At 36.7% G+C, this 26012-nt stretch overlaps 1 protein-coding gene across 2 annotated transcripts in view; it reads right to left on the bottom strand.

Moving 5' to 3' along the window:
- The window catches only part of LOC145996098 (cytochrome P450 9e2-like), a 29730-nt gene extending 4407 nt beyond the window's left edge, over window positions 1-25323 (bottom strand). The window contains exons 1-4 of one of the 2 annotated variants that reach the window (XM_083132357.1): window positions 25259-25323; window positions 22944-23939; window positions 21484-21708; window positions 506-757 (exon numbers count right to left, since the gene is read on the bottom strand). In XM_083132357.1, coding sequence (XP_082988483.1) covers window positions 506-757; window positions 21484-21708; window positions 22944-23883 — 1417 coding nt within the window. In that variant the 5' untranslated portion in view covers window positions 23884-23939; window positions 25259-25323. The remainder of the gene's footprint in view (window positions 1-505; window positions 758-21483; window positions 21709-22943; window positions 23940-25258) is intronic. The other variant, XM_083132356.1, reaches the window with a different exon arrangement.
- Window positions 25324-26012: the final 689 nt, after the last annotated feature.

Below are 26012 nucleotides of genomic sequence, written 5' to 3'. Positions count from 1 at the left end.
AAATTTTCACGTTCAATGCTCGTAAATATTCGTCATTGTGCTTATCAATTTACCCCTCTGTTAAGTTAAAAAACAAACAACTAAATCTGTTAGAACTCTATTTCTTCTTCCATCTTTCGTAATCTTCGCATTACTGTTAAATAATTATTAATTTATCATAATATGTGCAAACGTGCAAAGCATGATATTCGGTAAAGACGAATATATCAATTTCTTATCATGTTGGCTGTTATATACGAAATTAATCAATTAAACTCACATTACAAGTAGAGCAAATTTATGAGCTGTCGCCCCTCCACTTTGGTTCACCACGAGCCGCCACTGCACTACAGGTACAGTAAACAGGTTCAATCATGTCATTCGGACAGTTTAAATGACACAGTAATGTATTCTGTTAAATTCACCATGCAAATACTTGGAAACTGCAAATAGGCCATATTGGGCACTAGGCCATATTGGGTTTAGGTACTACCTTAGTATAATTGAAAGATATTTAATTCCTTACCAATGCACATTCGAGGTCCTTCACCAAACGGCATGTAGGTACATGAAGGCCTCTTCTTCTTGTTTTCCTCACTAAATCTTTCCGGGTCGAACTTGTCCGGATCTGGGAAATATCGTGCGTCTTTATGGAGCCCAATGATGGGTATTTCGAGTAATGTTCCAACGTCCAATGTGATGTTGGTCTTCGGAATGGTGTAAGGCTTCGTACAGCGGCGGTCAGTGAATGTAGCTGGTGGGTATTTTCGCAAGGTTTCTGTTGAAGGGATAAAGTAATTGTGTTTACAACTGCAACTCAGTTACATTAAAAAGGCTACTGTCCAAACTTATTATTACAGATATGCTATAGCCGTTGCTTGTCATAATTGTGCGTGACACACATAACTCACATGTGTCGAGACTCAAGACTGGAATTTTCAAATCAAGACAAGACCAAGAACGAAGCACTCTCATGTGACGATACTCCTAATGTTTAAATTTTGATGGACATTTGAATCATAGATTTAAATATGTAAAGAAAGGATATATTTTGTTACTATAAGGTCCCATCAAATGAAAAGGTCCAACGGAAAATATCCGAAATACGTGTTACCTGCGACAGTGCTTTTGGGTGCTGTGAATACCCATAGGAGTATGTGACATGTCAGAGGCAGGGGATCAGCGCATGCGCAATGTTGACTCGGGTGGCATGGGTCGTTGGCTAATCACTTCTCTTTCTGCCCTCCAAGTGAAATTATGGTGCTGTGTGACGGAACAATGGAGCTGCGGCTCACAGACATGACCATGGAAGAACACCATGGTGTGATACGCTTTCTGCACGCTGAAGGTACGCATCCAGCAGATATTTACCGGAGAATGAAGGCTGTATACGGTGACAAATGTGTATCGGACAAAACTGTGAGGAAATGGATGCAACACATTGAAGGACGATTCACGGCCAGGACAATTGACAAAGCGCATTCCTGATGTGAAAGTGAATGCTTCGATGACCATGGTGTCCTGCTAGTGGAGTTCCTTACAAAATAACACACTATTAATGCCGACACGTACTGCAAAACACTGCATCGTCTGCGGACAGCAATAAAGCATAAGCAACCTGGCAAACTCAGCACAGGCAACATTTTACTGCACGATAATGCTCGTCCCCATGTTGCCATTCCAACACAGGGCCTGTTGAATTCCTTCGGTTTGGAAGTGTTCGACCACCCTGCTTACAGTCCTGACTTGAGTCTGTGTGATTTCCACATTTTCGGCCCAATGAAGAAACACCTCAAAAGGCGCCACTATGCTTTGGACGCAGATCTGCAGGCTGCAGTGACAGAATGGCTGCCTCACAACCCAAGGACGACTTCTACCAAGGCATTTATCAGTTGGTATGGTACCCAAGTGGTTAAATGACTTACCTCATATGGCAAATATGTGTAGTCAATGTTAGTAATAAACTCTGTACATGGAAATGAACCTTTTCATTCCATGGAACCTTATATTTTCGATATACATATGAAAGTTTTTTAACATGTATTAGTTGAGATTTAGTCCTGTTTTTCATCATGTACGAACTGTAACTATTCTTTTACAACTATTAGAATATGTACTGTTTTCATCTTTAGCGTTGATTGCTGTAGAAGTGTAACTATTTTTTAATGTGAATTGTATTAGCATTGTTTACTATTTATATGTAGCATATTATAATTTTAGTTACTTATTTATAAGAATGACCTGTTCAGTATCATTGTACATTTTGTACCATAATTAAACGAACGGAATAAATCAAATCAAATCAAATCCTCTCTGTACGAACCCTATTCTCATCGCTGTATTAAGTAAGTTACTCAGTTTAAAAAATGTGCAACAAATTGCAGAATTATGTTGATATTTTGAGTGTGTGCGTGCGTTCTTCCTTCTGTACACCAAATTATATGATTGTAGCTTTGTTGGGGCATTCCACGAAAAGTGGTCCTACAGTTTATCGATGGGTCCTACTCCATTTGCTTCACAGATAAATGAAGTCAAAATTTTGCTACATTTTTAAAGCGTCACACACGTAATGCACTTTTATTAATGCTTTTCATGCATTCAGCCTATACCATCATACTCAAGTTGTTTTTTTTATTTGTTAGCAGACATCATAAAGTACATCATAATTCCATGAAATTCAGTTCATTCTGAATATTTTAATCCAATCTCATGTACAGTGGGATCCATGAGTATCATCGTGCAAATTGTCCATCACCATGTTGGTGAACTTTATTTGGCCCAATAAGAGCTTCAAGAATTAAGAAAAAAATCAAAACAAGCTATTGACAACTTCTGCACCAGCATACATAAAAAATCCATCGCTTAAAAACACATAGGATGTAAGAGAAGAATTAATGAAAATAGTCATGGACAATTTGCACGGTAATACTCATGGATCCCACTGTACGTATATAACCTTAAATTTTATGTGTAATGTGTCACACACGTAACGCTGGAATGCCCCTGTTTGGTTCTGAGATCTTTATGTTCGAGATCACTTGGCTAATGTTACGTTTGTATCAGGTATGTGATTATCACCACCAAGTTTTATGTTTCCATATGTTTCTGATGTATCGATATGAATTAATTTCAGCTTTTACTGATAAGTACCCTGAAAAAAATGGTATCGTGGCCACATTTACTTCACTAGATTCCACAAACATCATTTAAGGTTAGAACTAAATCCACAGATGTCTCTCTGGTGGATGCATTACGTACTGGAATTTTCGCATGACGTAAATTGAAAAGCATTAGATTTGGTACGAAACGAAAATTTCAACTGTCCCTTTTTTTACAATTGAAGTTTTGCACGGTTGCGTAAGTTCACGCAGGACACCTACACTTAGTGTATTGAATAACTAAAACTATAAACCTTTTATTCTACAGAAAGAAAGAAAGAGACCTCTACGCCGTGACGTCAGCTAAACGTCCAGTTATGCGGGCTCACCTCTAGAAATTCTACTTCTGTTGTTCGTTGCTTGCTAGTTCAAGTAGCGACACCTGTGGCCAGTTTCCTGAAGCTTGTTCTTCACTGTCTGTGCTTGATTGAATGTTGCGTGTTCGATGTTTTCGTGTGGTACTATTACATTTAACGTTGAGTGCTTTAAATGCCTAAAAGTATTAAAGCACTTGAGGTTTTGCACGAGCTTAATGCGAATATTGTGTCATGAAGTGTCGTGTTCAATTCGCGATAACGGTTAATTGGTGTTCTCTGGTGCAATCGCCATTCTGAATTCGTGTGAAGTCGTATCAGCTATGTTTCGTTGAAATTTTGTTTAATGTATCTTTGTATCGGTATATAATAAACGTGTGCGAAGTATACGTAACGTAAGAATAATAGATACAAAGTGATCGATTTAAGCCATGAAGTAATTGGGACGATATCCTTTGCCCAATGCCAAGTAGAAGTTAGAAATGTGCAAGGGCACGAAGTGACTTTGATCCGGTAAGTGAACGATTTCTAAATTTAAAAATCGACACTGGATCGAGATTTTAGTGAGGTAGGATGTATACAAAATGCCCTCTTATTTAAAACTGCTTACTCTACGATTTATTTTGATGCATAAAGCGGTTGGTTGAATGTTTACTTCATGTATCACGTCAATAGCCCGGTCAATATGTCGAGGAGCAACAGGAACAGTAATCGTACAATACACTAGAATATTTCTGTTTCAAGCTTAACTAAAAACAACATTAACCATCTGCCTGTATAGCTATTTCGTGTGCTTAAAGACTAACAAATGGTGGTGCAAGGCAACATAACTCAATCAGCCAGTCTGACCTTGAAAGTGCTTTGTCTGTATCTCATAAACTAGTAAATATGAAGATATGTGATTTTATGAAGTTAACTAACCGTGGTACACATACAAGTTTAACGAAATATATTGTTTTTGTGCGCCGTCAGTCTATCTATTAAAAATAGGCAACCTTGACCTTCTGTACTCCCACCAGAAAATGAAAATTATTGCACATTTTTTTTTTTGTTCGCGGAGATGTGTTATGGTGAAGTAATGTACCTATGTTACCTTAACCTAAAGTAGCCCAGTCTGAAGACTTTACCCAAGTGAATAAAGCACCCCACATAGTATTCCAAAACATCAGACGGAATGTTGCCTACCGCTTCGTAAACACAAATAAAGCCAATACATTTACAGTAGATATTAATTATAAAAATGTATTACAGGATAAAGTAAATTAAACACGACGAACTGAAAACTTTCGAAACCAAAATAGGAGTGTTAGATTTCATGGTGTTAACATTTTTACGTTATGGTTGTTAGGTTGGACCGTGATACGTATTAATTTTCGACGTTTTTGTCAGATTAGGGATGCTAAGTTTGGTGACGTTATCATTTACATGTTGTTTTTTTTCTTTCAGTATTTGAATGTGCATACAATCGGTTTTTACGATTTGATGTAATTTTTGTTTTTAAGAAATAGTATCTTTCTTTTCTGCCACTTTGGTTAATCGCAACGATAAGGATGAGTGATGATATGGTGAAATTGATGGACACTCACAAGGAACACCCATGCCCAGTCCGGGATTCGAACTCTGGACCACTGGCGTTGTAGCGCCCTGTGCAAACCACTCGCAATGGAAGTGGGCCCAATTTTTACGAATTAAATTTTGTGACAGTGCTGCGAGATAGGTTTTGTACTTAGGTTTCCGCGACCTGAAACAGATTTTAATTTACGTAAAACATTGAAATCTATCTATCGAATAACGTAATTCTGAAGGGAGCAAGCACACAGTCGGTCAAGGTGCACAAAAAGTGGACGTTCATTCCATCTTAAAAGTTTTTATGAACAAGGAAATTATCACAAAAATTCAATCAACTTTTGGTAATTTGTCGTGTATTTTCAAATGTGCGAAGTAGCTTCATGACAAGGAGAGTTTTGGTGATTTTTATTTAATATTCTAAAGTTATATTGTTTCGAGAAGTACTTTTTTCACATTCCTTCAGTGTTTGGGAGGAGGGAGGCTTAGGATTTATCTTAAAATGGCTTTTTTTAAATTTTTGACCAGAAAATGTAGGTTTTTACGTTTAGAAAACGTTACAGGTCATTTCCAAGAGAAATTTTATTGCTACTGTTTTTGCTATTTTAGTCATAAGTGTCTATTTCGAAGATAACTGCTTTCCGAGTGCCTAATCCGGATAAATTACGAAAAATCTCTTGGTGCTTATCAATTTGCGTGCTTATTTTGTATTTTTGGTGCTTTCTCCCTGTCTATTTTGGGAGTTTTTAGATCTATCGATCCTCATTCTGGTTCTCTTACTTTTCTAATAACGATCTGACTACGGATGGTGCAAATAATATAGGACAACGAAAAGTATCATATTGAAGATTTAACAAATTATTATGATATAGCACATTGCTGAGTGGTTCGGATTCTACTTTAAACTGTAGGTCCAGTGCTGATTAGCCTATCTGTACATAAAATGAACTTTAAACAATAACTCAAAATTCCAAAAATGTATTGTGAAATATTTTTATGACAGTCAGTAATTAAGTTACGAGAATTCTTTAAGCTTATAATGATGAAACATTCTGTTTTCTGGAGCGCGGGGTCTATATTTCTAACATAAAATATAATAACAGGAAAATTTTGGTGTGGGCTCGAGCCCCACAGGCCCATATAAGTTGGCGGCACTGTTCCATTTGATCTTTATCTCTTGTGCAGTAGATTCTCTGCAGCCCCGTATGACGTTCTATGCAGCAGGATCGTGGTTTGGAGTCCCCTCCACACCGCACTACCAACCACCGACATTTTATGTAGGATCTTCGATATTTTCTTCTTGTACCATGGTTTGTGATTTTTACATCCTACATGCCAAAAACGTGTGTAGCATACTTACGAATATTTATGTCTTACAGTTCCGCCGTCCTTATATCCGGCGCGGGAACCGCCTTTATGGCAGTGACCCTCTGTTGCCGCGTTTCCCTACCAAGATACTCGCAGTCAAACAACACCGCTTGGTCAAGATGTGACAACTTAAAATTCCCCCTCCCCAGACCAGCCAGTAGGGAAACAGGATTTTGTCAAGGTAACCGTTCTGCACTGTGATTGCACACCAGTTCCTATGCCGTCCCAAGAATAGTGTAGTGTCTGAATAACATATTTTGAAATGGGTCACTTCATCACTTGAGAATCTTCAATGGAAACAAGGGTCAACTAACACCTTCTCCATTAAACCTCTGCCAAGTATATCTTTCTCCGCCAATTCGTTTACCGTTACCTCTGCAGGACACTGGAACAGACTGCCCCCCGAAATCCAAGCCTCCTCCTCAATTGTAACATTCAAAAGACAATTAAAATTATACATGCTAAACAATTGGACCTAGATTAAATTCCCAGAAAGAAATACGTTATACATTTAGCCCACGAAATATGCTTTCTATGTAGGTACTTGTGTGTGAATGTGTGTTTGTGTGTGTGTGTGTGCATGTAGAAACTGTATTGCTTTTATTTTTAATTTCTTCTAAGCTACTTTTTTTCATTGTGTTAGTAAAAATAATGAGCAATGTACGTAATTAATGGTTAATCCAGGGCTTGACTGCTCGTATTCAAACTGTATTGCTTTCATTTTTAGTTTCATTTTACTTTCACTACTTTACTTTTCTTTTATTATTTTATTTTTCATTTATCTTTTTTAATTTTTTAATTGTATACAATTTACTGCAAAGAAAAAAATGATCCCTGTAATTAATGGTTAAGTGGAAGAGAAGGCATTAATGCCTTAACTTCGCCATGTAAACAAAGTCGTAAATAAAATAAATAATATTCTGACTTTGTTGTGATGAAAAAGCTTTGAATGGCGCCCTCTGTGCATGGTAGCCTAGGTTTCAGACAATAACGTATTTATGGAGGGGGTTCATGGGGTCTGCCCCCCCCCGAAAGACTTACCAAGTACAAAATTAAATAATGAAAATATGCTTCTTTTGCATTCCCGTCGAACTTATTGGAAACAAAGCATTATATTATGCTAATATGGCCTTGAAGGACAATATCGAAGCAGATTTCTGCAACCTACTGATAATAATATACAATAAAATATAAATCAAGAACTTTACTTTTCATCAACTGGATCTAGCAGTGTTGTTTTTGTTGTTCTCTTATATTCTTATTATTCTCACTATTCCTATGACGACGCCAGGGGTCCCGGTTTCGAATCCTGCTATGGGCATGGATGTTTGTGAGTGTTCATTCATCAATTTCATCATATCATCGCTCATCCCCATCTTCGCAAATTAGCCAAAAGTAGCATAAAAAGCTATGTAAAATAAGCAATTCAATCAATCAAATACTATTCCTATGCAGTCTTTTTTATCTATTCATGTAATTATAACAATAAATATTAATTAATTTTCATAACTTAATTAATATTTTAATTTAATAGACCATAATTATAATATAATTATTATAATTTGAAAATTGATATCATTAATTTTATATATTATTAGTATATCTGAGACACTTAGTTCGGACCCCCCCGAAATACAATTTCTAGATAGGTGCCTGGTTTCAGTCAGTCTAGCCTATACACCTTCCTACAGGCCAGAGTAGTGGGATTGGCTATATTATAAACTCAAGAAAGTATGAACCCCCCTCAAGCAGATTTGGCTACACTTAAAACTAGCTCAACATGCCCATATGAGCTTTTTGCTCAAGTGTGGAACCCTGTCTAATCCAAGATTTTTGTAAAAATGCCCTCAAAAATTTCCTGAGAAAGTATGACCCCCCTCAGATTGATGAGGCTACACTTATAAAAGGCACTTCTGTGAGATTGTTGTCCATAAATTTGTTAAAAATATGCCCCTCTTGATATTTTTTTTGGATACACTTAAAACTAGGCCACCCACACCCACCCACACACACCCATATTTATTTCCGGTCTATTTTTGGCCATTTCTACCCATTTCTGCCCACTTCCGGTCTATTTCCGGTCCATTTTTGGCCATTTCTACCCATTTCTGCCCACTTCCGGTCCATTTCCGGTCTATTTTTGGCCATTTCTACCCATTTCTGCCCACTTCCGGTCCACTTCCGGTCCATTTCCGGTCCACTTGTGGCCAAGTTGTGGCCTATTTCTGGTTTATTTATATTGCATCATGCTGTGAAACAAATTATTATCCAATAAATTATTAGATACGTGTTGTTTTCTGATTGGTTGCTTATGACATAATGTGATTATGTGTTATATTCTGATTGGTTTAAATAAGCAGTGTTTCTATTGGCTCTGTAAATCTATATAAGCCAGGGCACAGTGCAGATTCTTCACCATTGCTGGATCGGCAGTGGAACCCACAAGTGGGGGCAGAACCTGAACAGGCTCCACCAAAGTATAGGAGATTTGAAGCATATAATTTGGCGGAATAACCCAAGTAAGGTCATAGAAACAATATACACTGATACAATAAAAGCCAATTTTTGGCAGGGGGGTCAAAGTGGTTCCTAAATACAAAATCTCAAGAACTAATTGACATAGAGCTATGCAGTTTTTTTGTCTGCACTGAACCCAACTGATATTTTTTATTAAGCATAGAATTTTGATTTGAACCCCAAGAAATTTTATATAAATACCAAAGCCAAAAAATATTAACACACACACACACACATATATACACACACACACACACAAAGCACAGTGCTGAACCCAACTGATATTTTTTATTAAGCATAGAATTTTGATTTGAATTCCAAGAAATTGTATATAATAAACAACAACAAAAATGCCAAGTCAAAAATATTGTAATCAATGCAATAAGAATATATCTAGCCCCAATTGGGCTAAGCACCAAAAGATTTGTGACCCAGACAAATACAGAACTCCCACAAAAATATGCCCTAAATGCCATAGAAAATATAACATGCAATACTTCACATATACACATAAAAATACTTGCTCTGCACAGTCATCAACATTGCCCTCACAACCATCTACATCTGGTCTGAAAAGGAAGCATGAAGCACCTGTTAATGCTGGACCATCAAAACAGCCACGCTATGAACCCATCCATAGCAGTTTTAATGGCCAATTAAGAGATTATCGGTTTGTATCAGAGCCAAGATGTGGTATTGAGAATTTTTTGAACAGTATAAATTCTGATGTGCAGGCAATTCTTAATGCACAAAATGGCTCTTATAAGCTGTCCCTCAAATTGTTTACACAATATAAGAAACCAAATGGCACAAAATTTACACAGCCCCACATAACAGAAACTGTACCGGTATATTCAAATGCAAATTCAGACAAAATAATAAGCAGTTTGATGGATCAATTGAATATTAAACACTCTGAATTTGCAGCAAAAGAGTCTGGATGGAGCCTATGCGGATCTCCACACAAGTTATATGTTAATATTTCTGAATTCAGCCCATTACAAGGATCTACATATCTGCCATTACCGGCTAATATTAAAAACAAAAGAGCCGTGGTTAATATTGAAAATACCGACCAGAAATGCTTTTTGTGGTGTATTTTAGCTGCTTTGTTTCCAGTTTCAAGGAATCCTCAGAGAATAAATTATTACAAACAACATGAACATATTTTTGATGAGGCAATGGAGGGTTTGGAATATCCAATGTCTGTTCAGAATATTGATAAATTTGAAAAAAAAGCCAGGGATATTAATGGCAAACAATTATCTATTAATGTTTTTATTTGTTCTACTGGCCGTGGCAATTGTTTGATAGAACCTCTCAGAATCAGTATATTTGATGATGATTCTGCTGTTCCGATTGATCTGCTCTTAATTGAAGGGGATGGCACATATCATTACACTCTGATACATAATCTTGAAGCTTTAGTGAGAACACAACTAGACAAATCCAATACAATATTCAAGTTGTGTAGAAGATGTTTAAGTGTATTTGATGGTAGAAAAATGGTGAATGGGGTTCTTGAAGTGAATGCAGAAATTGCTAAAAACAAGTTAATTGAACATTTAAAATACTGTAAAAATCATAAACCTGTTCATATGGTGATGCCCAATCCAAGAGAAAATGCAGAATTTAAAAAGTTTGAAGCCTTGTTGGAACACCCAGCATATATTGTCTGTGATTTTGAATCAAATCTCAAACCTCTTGCATTCTGCAATCCAGATCCTGAAGAATCTTCAATTACACCATACCAGCTACATGAACCTTCCAGTTTTTATTATGTTGTTGTACAGGATGGTGGTGTTAGTAAAGAATATTCACACATGGGACCAGATGCCATCAAAAAATTTGCACATAGAATAGAAAATGAGTGCCATGACATAGCATCTAACATCTTATTAAAATCAAAACCCATGTTGCCTTTAACAGAGAAACAGATTGAAGATTTCAACAATGCAGAAAAATGCCCGGTATGTGATTGTGAATTTTCAGATACAAATATCAAGGTGAAACACCATTCTCATACAGATGGTAAATTCTTAATGGCCCTGTGTAATAGCTGTAATATTAAGATCCAGAGACCAAAATTTGTCCCTATATTTTGCCATGGAGCATCCAATTATGATTTTCATCATCTGATCAGATATGAGGGGTTTGACAAGCAGAATTTAAATATTTTAGCTGAAAATGATGAGAAATATATTGCTATTAGCAAAATAATTAAAGTTAATGGTGTTCCTATTCACATAAGATTTCTTGATTCTTACAGAATTTTATCTGCTAGCCTGGCTACACTGGCCACTCAATTATCTGATGATCAATTCAAAATTACATGTGCCTTGTTTCCAAATCAGGACCTGAAATTAATTAGGCGGAAGGGTGTATATCCATATGATTATGTTACAGATTTTTCTAAATTTGATGAGTGTTCTCTACCACCACAAGAAGAGTTTTACAGCAAAATCAGAGGATCTGGAATCACTGATGATGATTATCACCATGCCCAATTGATGTGGAACAATTTAAAATGCCAGACATTTGGTGATTATCACATGGCATATTTAAAACTTGATGTGACCCTCTTAGCTGATATATTGCAGGCATTCAGAAAATCTTCCATGCAAAATTATAGACTGGATCCAGTGTATTTTTACAGTGCCCCGGGCCTAGCATGGGCTGCAATGTTTTTAAACACCAAAAAGCAATTGGATCTGATCCAAGATCAAGATATGTATCTGTTTATGGAGCAATGTATAAGAGGGGGGATGGTGCAATGCTCTCAGAGATATGCCAGAGCAAATAACAAATATATGCCTGATTATGATCCAGCACGGCCATCAAATTATATACTGTATGTGGATGCAAACAGCCTCTATGGTTATGCCATGATGCAAAAACTGCCATATTCAGGGCTTGAATGGGTTGAAGATTTTAATATTGAAGATCTTCAGGACTTTGATGACAGTAATTATGGCCTCTTCTTAGAGGTTGATCTGACAATTCCTGATGATTTACACAACAAATTTTCTGATCTGCCCCCAATTCCTGAGGTTAAGTGCTCACCTGGCTCTAAACAGAAGAAATTGATGATGACACTGGAGCCAAAACAGGGTTATGTCATATATTACAAAAACCTCCAGTTCCTGATGAATCATGGTGTTCAAGTGACCAAAATTGGCAAAGTTTTGAGGTTCAGGCACTCAAAATGGTTGAAACCATACATTAATACAAATACAGAGCTTCGAACATCTGCAAAGAGCCAATTTGATAAATCTTTGTTTAAATTGATGGTCAATTCTGTATATGGCAAAACAATTGAAAATGTCAGAAAACATACCGATGTTAAAATAATTACTGACCCCAGCCTGAGCAAAAAATTGGTTGCAAAGCCTAATTTCAATTATAGAAGAATTTATGATGAAAATATGGCACTTTTAAACATGAAAAAAACAAAAATTAAGTTTGATAAACCTATTTATGTAGGGGCTGTGATATTGGAATTGGCCAAATCACATATGTTAACATTGTATTATGATGTGTTGAAACCTTTTTATGGTGATTGTGTAAAATTGATGTACATGGACACGGATAGTTTTGTTCTTGATATTAAAACAGAAGATGTTTATAAAGATATGTCACAGCCTGAATTGCTTGAATATTTTGATACCAGTGAACATACAATAATTCAACCCCACAACAAAAAGGTGCCTGGCAAGTTAAAAGATGAGACACTTGGTGATGTTGTTGTGGCATTTGCTGGGTTAAGTGCCAAGATGTACAGTTTTGAGACATGTAGGGGTGCTGTTGCCAAAAAGGCCAAGGGCATTGGCAGAGTAACTGTTGAAAAAGAGCTTGAATTTGAAGATTATAAAAATTGCCTCAAATCCCAGAGTTTAATCAGAACATCAGAATCCAGAATTCAGAGTGTGGATCACTTATTGACTAGCAATATTGTAAGAAAAGTGGCTCTGGACCCACATGATGATAAGAGATTCATTTTATCATGTGGCATACATACTTTACCATGGGGTCATTGTGATTTGAAAAATGGGGATCAATGCCCAATTACAGAGCATGATTTGAAATAAATAAACATGCCTATGAACTTATTTGGGTTTAAAAAACAAGCTATTATGGATCTGCCGGCACCACAATACTCTTCTGATATACAGTCTATGCTGTCTAAACTAAGTGGCTTGTTAATTATTCATCTGAACAGCATACTTACAGATATTGATGATAAAACAGGTAAAAAATTGTACATATTTAACAATAATTTAAATCATTACCAATTACCTGTAGGTGGGCAATTGCAATTTATTACAACTCCTGAGGGTGATGTCAAAATTTCAGTAGGGAGAAATATTTACAGAATTAAGCACTCAAACATGATTTCCGGCACTGTTTATACTGTTTCTGCTGGTGACTGCTTATATATTGAGGTCCCTGGATCTTATGACAAGCTTATACCCTTTTTTATAGAATTAAGAATCAGATATTCAATAATAAATAACCCCGAAACAAAATGCCTAATGATATTTTTGGCCATACAAGACATGAAGATCACAGTGATGAGATTTTGATGCTTGATGTCAGAGTCAAGAAATTAAGAAGTGATTTACAAGCTTTACAAACCACACTCAATGCCAGTCTTCAATTAGAAATTACAAATTTGCAATCACAATGCATGGACCCTCTTCTTAAAATTGATTCTGAACTCAAATTGCTGCTTCAGAAATATACTGACCTGGCCACATTGGATAATTTTCAAAGTTTGGAAGAAGCTGTAGCAGCTCTTCAAGCCAAATTTAAGACCCAGGCTAACAACTCTGAGCAATTAAAACAACAATTGGAAGAGCAGATAAATAATGTCCAGGCACAGCTCCAAACAATTGTCAAAAGCATAAAATCACAAGAAGATTTTGATCTAGTGATTTCCACTCTAAAGGAACAGATTCAGTCACTCCAAATACCTAATCTGGATCCTCTGAACAATGCCATAGCCGAGGTTAAAGAAAAAATTGAGACACTTGAAAATTTTATGAACAATTTGCCATCTTCTGATGCTTTGAATGCAATAACTCGGAGTGTAGCAAATATTAAGCTGCAACTTGAAACATATGAAGATTTTGGAAAAATTCAAAGTTCCATAACCCATCTTGAAGGTACAATAGCAGCAGTGCAAAGTGATTTGGCAAATGTACTAGAATCCCGCCTGCCCGGTATTGTAGATACCCTTGTTAGTGTCCAGCAACAAATCACAAAGCTTGAAAACCTCAACACTGAATCTGAACTATCTCATTTTCATCACTTGATAGATGATATCCAAACAAAACTTGAAATTTTACAACAATCCACACCCTCTCAGGCAGATATAGCCCTGCTCCAAAATGCTATGCAAAATGTGGCTGATGCTTCTGAATTAAACAATGTGAAATTGGCACTTGAATTTTTACAAAATACAGTATCAAATCTGCCTACATCACAGGAACTTAAAAATATTAAGAGGGCAGTGAATCGCATATTGAAATCAGAAGATATCAAGAATATCCAGGCAGAGATCAAACATCTCACTCAGGCAGTGGCCACTCTTCCAACTAATCAACATATTAATGAATTGCATGCCCTGTTTGAGGATATCAGAAGACAGGTCCATGATCTTACTGCTCAAAATTCAAAATTGGCAATTGTTCAAAATTTGCAACAAATTGTTGCTAATATCAAGCAACAGCTAGGAACCATGGAATCCAATCAAGCAAATGCTTTGTCTGTTTTTGCCACCCAGCTACAAGAAATTGTGCAACAATACAAAAAACTTGTGGACATAAAAATAAAGCCAGGCCATGATGATGTTGTTAGGACCATCAATGAGCACCTTGAATCTGTAACAAGTAGATTGCTCACAGCAGAAAAGGAAATAACAGGCATAATTGAAAATCCTAAACATACAGTAATTCTTGAATTGTACAGCATCCCCAACAAAGAATATGATTCTCCATTTACACCAGGTGGCAAAATATATATGCTGTCCCCTGCACAATTTTATTACCAATTTTTTGTTGGGGGCACATTGAGACCAATCAAAATCAAATATTGGCTTCAACCACAGGCACACCACTACCCCACCTTATCAATAACAAATGCTGATAACAAAGTGAAAATCACCAGTGTAGAATTGGAGGATTTTACAGATCCCAATACATTGGAAACAACTTATACTGAAGATGATGGCTCTTTGGAATTTAAAATACAAATAGGGGATAAATTATATTTAGAAAATCCTGCAGTATCAGCTGCTGAACACCCTATAGTTGCAATATTCTTGTTTACATATTATGTCTAGAAAAATTATTGTTGATGAATTACACAGACAAGCCCGACATAATTTTAAGAGACTCCCAGTAGTCACAAAGGGCATAGATGATTTATGGCAAAGCGACTTGATTGAAATGGCAAGTGGACAGTTGCAAAACTTAGACAAAATCAACAAGGGCTACAAGTATCTACTCACTGTAATAGACACATTTTCAAAATTTGCCTGGGCTGTGCCACTCAAATCCAAGACTGGAAAATGTGTTACAGAAGCTTTTAGAACAATCATCAATCAGAGTGGAAGATCCCCGCGCTATTTGCAAACAGGTAATGGCAAAGAATTTTATAATTCAGTGTTTCAACAATTTATTAAAAGCCAGGCAATACAACATTATTCGAGTTACAGTGACCTCAAGGCCTCAATTGTAGAGAGATTCAACAGAACCTTAAAAAATCTTATGTATAAACAATTTACACTTCAAGGTAATTATAAATGGATTAATATTCTTCCAGAACTTCTACAAAAATATAACAACTCGGTCCATTCCACAATCAACATGAAACCCTCTGAAGTAACTTCATCTGATGAGCAAAAATTGATCAGCACTGTTTATTATCCTAGATATCAGCCAACAATAAGAAAGGCCAAATACAAGGTGGGGGATCAAGTAAGAATCAGCAAATATAAGCACTTATTCAAAAGAGGCTTTACAAGAAACTGGAGCACTGAATTATTTACAGTGGTTCAAATTAAACCTAGGACCCTTAACACATATATAATAAAGGATCACCGAGGAGAAATTCTCAAAGGCCGGTTCTATGAACAAGAGCTCAGCAAAACTAAACAGCCTGACACATATCTCATAGAAAAAATTATCCGCAGAAAAGGCAACAAGTTACTTGTCAAATGGCTAGGACTTCCAGAACACAGCTGGATCGATGCAAACAAAATAATAATATGAGCACCTGGGATGTTATAAAAAGGCTGCCAGAACCTGAACAACAATGGAAAATTGCTGCCTGAAAATATTAGGTGTCTTATTGTTGGGCCATCTGCTTGTGGTAAAACTACACTAATGGTTGATAATTTTTTATTGGCACCCAACTGGTTAGACTGGAAAAACAGGCACTTGTATATCTTCTCTAAGAGCTTGGAACAATTAAAATATCAGCAGCTGATGAAGCTTTATGATGGATTGGATATAGCCACTTTTGAACCAGATGTTAAGCCACTTCATGAATGTCTCGATAATTCTGTTGTTGTGTTTCATGACATTATACTGGATAATCAAAACAAGGTTAGAAATTTCTTTACACAGGGCCGACACAAAAACATAGATTGTTTCTACCTGGCACAGACTTTTTCAAAAATACCCAAGCAACTGATCCGAGACAACAGCAATTTTATATGTGTGTTTCATCAGGATCATACCAACCTCAAACACATACATGATGAATATGTAGGTGGGGACTTGAGCTACAATGATTTTTCCAAGTTTTGCAGCAGGTGCTGGAACCAGGACAGTTATGGGTTTGTGACAATTGATATGACAAGAACACCCAATACTGGCAAATACAGAAATAAAATCAACAATTTTCTAGACATTGAAACATATATAAATAAACATGAAAAGGCCAATAATTGATGATCTTAAATTAAGAGATTATCTTGTAAAAAGATTTAAGGGATGGAAATCAGAGAACCGAGGAATTTATGAAAAACACAAACAAACAGAACAGCCTGTAATTGATGCTATTAGTGAATTAGGTAAAAATATAAAAACTGTTACAGAGCAAAATCAAAATTTGATCACAGAGCTTGTACCTGTAGCTGCAAGGAACATATTAGATTATCCATTCACCCCACTTTCCAGTATTCATACACCTAGTCCTATTGCTCCTAGAAGAATTGAAGCTAGTCAGGATCCTATTGAATTGGGTCTTCTTGCTCAAAAATATTTAACCACACCTAAAGACAATAAAGATGAGGTGTTTGGCTTATATTCTGACACAGAGCTTGATGGCAGCATTATACATAGAATTGGCAATTTCAGAGTAACATTTATGGGGGATGATCTTATTGTATATTCAGAATCTCGTCTTGGAGAAAAAGGTGCTTTTGTTAAGTACCCCGGCCACACCTGGATTGTGGGAACTGATGACTAGGAAAAGGCCTGGCAGCTATACAGATCAAGATTATGAATATTACAAAGAAATATTAATAAAATCAGATGCTCTATACCAGAACAATGATCCCACACAAAAAAGAGTCAAGTCTAGCAGTGGGGCAAAATACAACAATTTAATCAAGCCCATATGGTCACAAATCAAGACTGGCAGTGGAATCAAACAATACAACACCCTGCCCAAAGAATTTGTGTGGGTTGATGATGTCAGGAAACTTGTAGATAGGTTATTGGTGATAGCTGGGGAGGAAAATGCTGCGAACCACAATTTTTACAATGAAAAGGTTGGAATTATGGACATGATAAGCACCAAATTGTCTAAATTTATAGTGAATGACACTAAGGGGATTGGATATCTCATAAAAATTATTAATACTCTACCACCTAAATTTTGGAATATTTCTGAGGGTCGGGGCCTTGTTAATGACATTATAAAGAAGCTGCCATTTGAACTACATATTCCAGGTTATCAGTATTGTGGTCCCGGTACAAAATTGGATCATAGATTAAACAGAGGGGATCCTGGTGTTAATCCCCTAGATGCTGCTTGTAGAGACCATGACATAGCATACAACACACATTCTGATCTTGACAAGAGACATGTTGCAGACAAGAAATTAGAAGAGGCTGCATTTGGCAGATTTGTAAGCAAAGATGCTTCTTTAAGTGAAAAAATAGCAGCATTGGTAACCACCATAGCTATGAGCACCAAACAAAAATTGGGGTGGGGGTTGTGAATATATATATAATAAACCTACAATGAAGGCCAAGGGTGTTATGTATCAAATACCTTATGCAGGTCTCAAATCTCTTGGGCCTATTGACAGCCTTTTAACTAAAAAGCAGCGCAAGGAAAAAAGCTCTTGTATTGCAAAGAGGCATGGTATGAAATTGTTGCTTAGTACCCCCCAATTAAAAAAATTACAGCAATCAAGAAAAACATCACATGTGGGGGGATTTATATTTACCATCCCTGCCATCTTAGCTGCTCTCGGGGCTGTGGGGAGCTTGGCCGGGGGATCAGCCGCCATAGCAAAAACAGTAATAGATGCCAAGAAAAATAGGGCAGAATTAGATGAATTGAAGCGCCATAACCTGGCCATTGAGAAACAAGGCAAAGGTGTTAAGAGAGCCATGAATAAGTTTAAAAAAAACAAGAGCGGCTTACAAACCAAGATATTGAAGCTTTAATCAAGCCACTGGGCATCAAACATTTTAGAGGTGTGTACATGTCTGATTCTTTACCAGAACAACCACTCAACAAAGAGTGTGGCATTGTTAATTTGGATGAGTACAAAAATCAGGGCACTCACTGGATTTGTTATCTTAAATATTTAAAAGATGAGGCATTTGTATTTGATTCATTTGGAGGTGTTCCACCTGAAAATTTAATAAAATATCTAAATTCAGCTAATCTTTATTACAATAATGCCCGTGTTCAAAATTTCAAAGATGTTAATTGTGGACATTTGTGTTTATCTGTTCTTAGATATATGTCTCAAATAAATAAACCATCAATTGAAGATTTTCAAAAAGCCTTGTGGTATTTAAAACATCATGGGGGTATTCCATCTCACCAGCCAAAATTCAATATTGAAACTTAAATTGCATGATGACATAGTATATCCCAAAACAATAGCTCTCAGGGCATTTTATGGCATGTACCTAATCCCTAATATTACACACCACAACAATACAATTGCAGTTGGGGATGAAAAAATTGTCATCACTCCAGGGCAATATAATCTCTCCACTCTAAATGCTCAATTACCCAGAGGTGTAGTGTTAAGTCAAAATTCTGTCACTCACAGAGTAGAAATTGTATCTGCTACAGAAACAGTGGATCTGGGTACTATAGGAGAGCTGTTAGGATTTGAGAACAACACAAAACTTGAACCAGGCATCAAACACACTGCTATGAATATACCCAAATTCTTAGCCATAGAGACTCTGAATATTCACTGTAATGTGGCTGAGGGTATGATCACCAAATCAAATGGCATAGGCACTCACAAACAAACCGGCATTATTGCAACATTCAAACCTAATTCTGAATTCATGGAGCCTATTATCTACAATCCATCCCCAACATTATATTTTCCTGTGTGTCATAACAGAATAGATTATATTGAATTGATGGTCACTAATGAAAAAGAAGAATTAGTTGATTTTGCTGGAGCCACAACAACTGCTATCATAGAGATTAATATTTAAATAAAAATACATACAAGAAAAAAATGGAAAATATTGAGAGTTATGAGCTACAATCATTCCCTCCAAACAGGAGGACATTTGCAAATTTAAATCAACCCAACACAGAGATTGAGGTTGATCTTGATGTAGGGGATGGCTTTATACACCCCCACAGAGCAGATCTATACATCAAATTTGATGTTGTAAAGCTCGATGGAACAGATTATCCGGCAAATTCAAATATAAGATTGGTTGATAATTTTGTGCCCCATCTATTCTCTGAAATTGAGATCAGAAAGCATGGTGTTCTTATAAACAGAGTGGATTATCCCGGCATTACCTCCACAGCTTTGGCCACATTGAAATTATCCAAAACCGAGGCTTCTTACTACAAAATAGGTGGATTTGAGGCTGGTGATAAAATATTATCTAAAAACCACACAGTGCTGTTCCCCATGCGCCTATTGCCAGGATTCTTCTCAGATTACAAAGATATTATGTGGAAGGGTGGTTTAAGAATCACATTTAGAAGAGCTGCAAATGATAACAATGCTTTGATGAGGTACAGTGCATTAAACTCTACAGGAGAAGCTCTGCCTAATACCCTACCAGATGCAGGCAAATGCATTATTCAGACTATGGAGTTAAGAATCCCTGTTGTTGAATATGAGGCCAGTTATGCTCTTAAATACAAAGCTGATATAATAAAAAATCCACAAATTTCTCTACAATTTTATACATATCAATGTGTACAGAAGCCCGCAACTGGTACATATTATGAGTTTGATGCTACAAATTCATTCTCCAGCATACAATACGACATGCCTGATTTTGTAGTGGTACTGTTTCAGACTGGAAGACACAACAATCAGGAAAAAAATTCAAGTAAATTTGATAACTGCAACATCAAGAACATATATCTTAAAAATGGCAGAAATGAGGTATTTCCTAGAGAAAATTACAATTTAGACATGTCCAAGGATGATTTCCTGAAATTATATGAGGCATTTACATCCTTAAAAAGAGTCACTACAGGCAATACTGACATGTATTACACACCAGATGAATTCAAGGCACAGAGACCCATGTTTGTAATTAACACTTCAAAAAGGAAACAAGTTGTGGTGAATGACAGGACAAACATTAAAATTATCTGTGAATTCCATGAGGCATTACCTGATGACACCATATGTAGTGTTATTCTCATAGGTGAAAAATCATATGTTTATGATGTAAGAAATGAGAGAGTCACGGAGCAATTCTAGAAGAATTACATTATTTTAATATTAGATAAACAAATTGAACCTGGTATCCAATTGAACTTAAACCAGAAGTAAATATGTGTGTGTGTGGGTGTGTATGTGGGTGTGGGTGGCCTAGTTTTAAGTGTATCCAAAAAAAATATCAAGAGGGGCATATTTTTAACAAATTTATGGACAACAATCTCACAGAAGTGCCTTTTATAAGTGTAGCCTCATCAATCTGAGGGGGGTCATACTTTCTCAGGAAATTTTTGAGGGCATTTTTACAAAAATCTTGGATTAGACAGGGTTCCACACTTGAGCAAAAAGCTCATATGGGCATGTTGAGCTAGTTTTAAGTGTATGCAAATCTGCTTGAGGGGGGTTCATACTTTCTTGAGTTTATAATATAGCCAATCCCACTACTGGCCAGATTGTCTTATAGTCTTTCTGGCCCAATCTTCTTCACATATCCAAACCACCTCCTGCCATTCAACCCGTCTTTATTTGTCTTCTCTCCTTAATTTAATATATTGCACCTTAACCAGCACCATTTCAATTTCATTCTTCGTATAATTTTTTTTTGCAAATATATGTTGGAAACTGATTATAAATAAGTTAAATCAAAGAACATTAAATTGGTCCATACCTGAAACAACCTTGTCCAGGTACTCCATTTCGTGCAAAACTGCTTGGTAGGTAAGATTCCCTTCGTATTTCTCCAAAAATGCATCAACTTCATTCCGAAGACGTTCCTGTATGTCAGGGTGAAGAGCCATTTCATACAATGCAAAATTTAGCAGCGTCGATGAAGTCTCGAAACCTCCAATGAAAAAGATGAGAACTTGCGCAGTAAGATCGTCATTGGTTAAGTCTGAAATAACAAGGAGTGTGTTGTGATTGAAGACTACAGATCGTATGATTTGAATATTGTTAAAAATTCGATTTAATCTAGCGAGAGAATTGCACTTCGGAAGTATCTAAATTATTAATTCAGATCAAATCAAAGTTTATGAAATTTCTGGAAATTAAGTAAGAAGTACAACCATAATGTTATAGCAATTACAGATACATTATTTATAAATAACTTCTGCTAATAAAGATATGAAAATACATATTTTACAGGTTAATTAATAGTTAATATTCTTATTACTATTATATTGATTTAAATGAAAAAAATGGGCCTCTACACTGGTTTATATTAATACTTACTTTTTAGTGTTTTTCAGTGGCGGCGATTGGATTCGAAAACCGGCGGGTTGGGGGGGGGGGGCAAGGTTCCAAAACTGGGAGGGCAAATCCTATATTTCCCTTTTTAGATTAGGTTTAACATAGTGCCGGAGCAAAACATTTGGGGGGGAGGCAAATATCCCCCCTCGCCGCCTATGGTGTTTTGTGCTTTTTTAGTAAAGGTACTTTTAAAACCATGCATTTCTAACCTTTCTCAAGGGTGTCTTTACAACCCTTTTTTAACTCTCAAAAAATTGAAGTGTGTAACATGTCTCCTGTATATGTGCTGAAACGCCAAGTAATTATCTCATTCAATGACTTGAACTATTCAACTAATGCAGGTTGTCTTCTTATCTAATAATTAGCTTTCTACTTTTCTAGAGATTTAAAATTTTCTGTTCGCAGTTGTAGGGGCATAAAAATACATGTTTGGTTGAGAAAATATTTTAACGCCCAAAGGGAAACTTTTACGAACTATCGGGCTTTCTTAATTTATCATTCTTGTTGCGCCCCCGAAACTCATGGGCCTCCCGCGCTGAGGGTGTTGCGGGGGTGTAATTTGCGCCCCTGCTTCTGAACTTGAACACCGCTACAAGGTTGAACGTCATTTCGTTGCACCAGCCTGACACCGTTATACACCTGCACTACATCTAGTGTGAAAGAGTGCAGCGATCTAGATGGGAGCAGTGATTAAGGTTTTAGCGATAGAGTAAATTTCTATACAATTCCACCAGTACATATGAAGTGTCATTTAAATTAAGGGATGGGTATTCCTTTAGCGGTAGTTGATAATAAAGCCTTCATCGCAAATGTAAGCTTGCATCTTATGATCCAGATTGTCTTATAATTCCTATGACATTATAAACAAAGATAACTCACCAATTTTTCCATCGTCAGCAGGCAGAAGACCATTTTGGTGGATTTCCCCGTCTTCATCATCCTCCACTTTTCCCTCATTCTTCAACTTGATCAGGAGGTCAATAAAGTCGTTTCTAATAACATTGTTGTTTTCGCGATAGTGTATCGTATCCTTGACAGTCATTCGGAAAAAATTCTCGACGTCCTTCTTCGTAAAAGAGATTTTCAGCATCTTGGCCAAAGAACGGAAGGATACGAGAATGACGGCCCTCATTCCGTCCATGAGGCCAGCGGGATCCGTCATCTTCCTCCCCATGACACGAAACTCTGCGTTTGGGTTCTTGAGAGAGTTTGCCTGGAAACCGAAAGCGCAGGAAGCGATGACGTCAGTGGTGTACCTTGCCATGAGGTCTCTAACTTCGATGGCTTCACCCTTCTTGACCTCCTGCTCCATGAGCTTCCTCAGCTCCTCGGCACACTCGCAGACGAAGTTGAACATCCTCTTCATCTTCCCAGAAGTGAAGATGGGCGTCAACTTGACTCGCATGTGCCTCCAGCGGTTGCCTTTAAGTGCAAACAAGTTCTTGGCTTGCAAAGGGTCCACTTCTTCATCGACGAAGTCATCATGGTCGACAAAATGGGAGAAATCCTTCACGCATATCGTCTTGATGAGCTCTGGGTCGCGGAGCATCAATACGGGTCTTGTGAAGAAGAAAATTCCACCGAAACGATGACCAGACAACTTCTTGTAAAGCTCGTTAATCTCCAGACCGATATTTGTGCGTAGAAAGGTAGAGTTCTTGAGGCTTCCGAAAATCAACGACGGTTCCACGTATGGAACGCCTATCCTTTTCCAGTAGCTCATTCTGTGAGACAGGTAGAAGTAGATTACAAACACAAGTCCAACGACGAATGCTACCAGGCTTGGTAGCCAGTCACCGAAACACTGCAGCACTTCCATTACTGGTTCCTATCCTTGCTATGTTCACTCCTTGACAAGTGTCTGTAGGGAAGAAACTAGTACAAATAAATACATATCAATGTGTGTCAAGGACATACTCTAGTGCATCAGGATTGTTACAAATTATGTTTTTCTTATATGGAACAGTTATGCTGTAGCATTGATTTAACATTTCCCCGTTTCTTTCTACGGTTAATATATACGTATAGGTATACGTGAGTATGTTTCACAAATCTATGACATTTCTTGCACAGTTTATAGCGCAGATACGATTTTGTAAAATCGGTTCATATTTGTGAATGCGAAGTTTCTTGATGTGTACATACACTTTAGATTTTCTAAGATGAATGCATATTTGTGAAATCACCAATGATCTTTCAAGCCTAAGGAATATTTGTAAACAGGTGTGTATACATACACCTGAGATTTTCCAAGATCAAGGCATATGTGTGGACAGCAAGGTCTTTGTTATACATATACACCTACGATCTTTCGACATATCCTCTCCAATTGCGTAGTTGCTTTGTAATCCCCCGTGTAGGCACATAATATCTCGAATCCCACTTTAAGTTGTAGGTCCAGTCTCTTTAAGCCTACCTGAGCATAAATTGGACTTAAAAATATATATTTATATTAACGATCTTTTTGGACCACTTTATATTTGTGAACATATTTGTGTCTACACATTCGACTACAAACTTCCTAGATCACAATAAATTTGTGAAACGCCAAGTCTTCGTTTTCTAAATACGTACATGTACGATCTTTCTTGATCAGTGCCTGTTTGTGAACAGAGAGGGTTTTGTTCTGTACATACACCTACGATCTTTCTAGTTTAGTTCATATTTGTGAACAGAAAGTTTCTCGATCTAGACATACGCTTCTGAGCTTCTCCGATAGGGACATAAGTTTTTTTGGGTGTCTCCTTGATTTTTTTAAAAATTGTCTTTGTTCTTTTCTTTGTAACCTTTTTTATTTATTATTTATATTATTATTTTGTTTATGTACATCAGGTAAATGTATAAAAGGGGTTAGATCGAAGAACAACAGCCCGGTACATTTTTATTGCACACGAACTATTACTTTTTATTTTTTTTATTTGAAGAAGCATTTAAAAGAACAGTGATACGTGCGGTTGCTCATAAATGCTAAAACTTTATATCCGGGGTGCCATTTACTATAAATACAGTCGCTTTGATAGATATTTGCACTTACTGAAAAGTACTTCTGACTTTTCGCCCACACATATATACTATACACGAAGACCTTTCTACGCCAATACTTTGGTGTACTTAATTATATTATTATTATGATTAATCATTTTACTCAAAGTATCATGCGTTGTGCAATTTTTCAGACTAACATTAATACATACCTTGCTTATCCAACTGAATACACACTTTTGACTGACTACTTGCTCTATCTTGTCATTTCATCTACTTGGCTATCCTGTTCAACCTTGAAGCATTATCACGAGCAATGATTCTCCTCCTTCCCCCCGGCGCAATTTAGTCATTGTCATCCTTTATCAGCAATTTGTGAGCAATCATTTGAGGTCACGTTGAAAGAAAGAAATCGAATGTCAGGTTCTGACTAGAATTTTCAACTTCTGTCAGTCGTGGTCAAGAAATGAACCGACAGGAGAAGAGCAATTATGTTGTCTGTTTCCTACAAAAATTCATGCTGAAACATCTCATCTGGATATGACGAAGACTGGCTGTAATTGTAATTATGCGTACATTAACATTTAGGCTATTTACGCTCCTTATTCCATGCATAGGACAGACTTTGACAACTTTAAAGAAGGATTTATCTTGATTAAATCTTATCTCGAGAAGATTATCAGGAGTAAAAGCAGAACAAGAATCTCTAGATTAATAAGATAACATTAAGGTGGAGTCATACACGCAGGGATTTGTTCTGAATTATTAATTTCTAAGGTGTTTCTAAGGAGGAAATTTAGTACCAAAATAACCATCAATTGAACCTTTGTGGAAAATTGTAGGGAGATGAACCTTTTTTTTTGGAAATGTTGGGAGTTTTTGAATAAATCATTAAGTACACACAAGGATAAGACACAGAAAAGCACACAGTGCCTCGGCTAAATGGCTGAGTGCGTTATGTGGTCG

Source organism: Lepisma saccharinum, chromosome 12 (genome assembly GCF_977018435.1).
Source record: "Lepisma saccharinum chromosome 12, izLepSacc3.1, whole genome shotgun sequence".
NCBI classification, from domain to species: Eukaryota; Metazoa; Arthropoda; class Insecta; order Zygentoma; family Lepismatidae; genus Lepisma; species Lepisma saccharinum.
The sequence above is the reverse complement of the archived record's forward strand: the minus strand, read 5'-3'. Positions and strand labels throughout refer to the sequence as shown.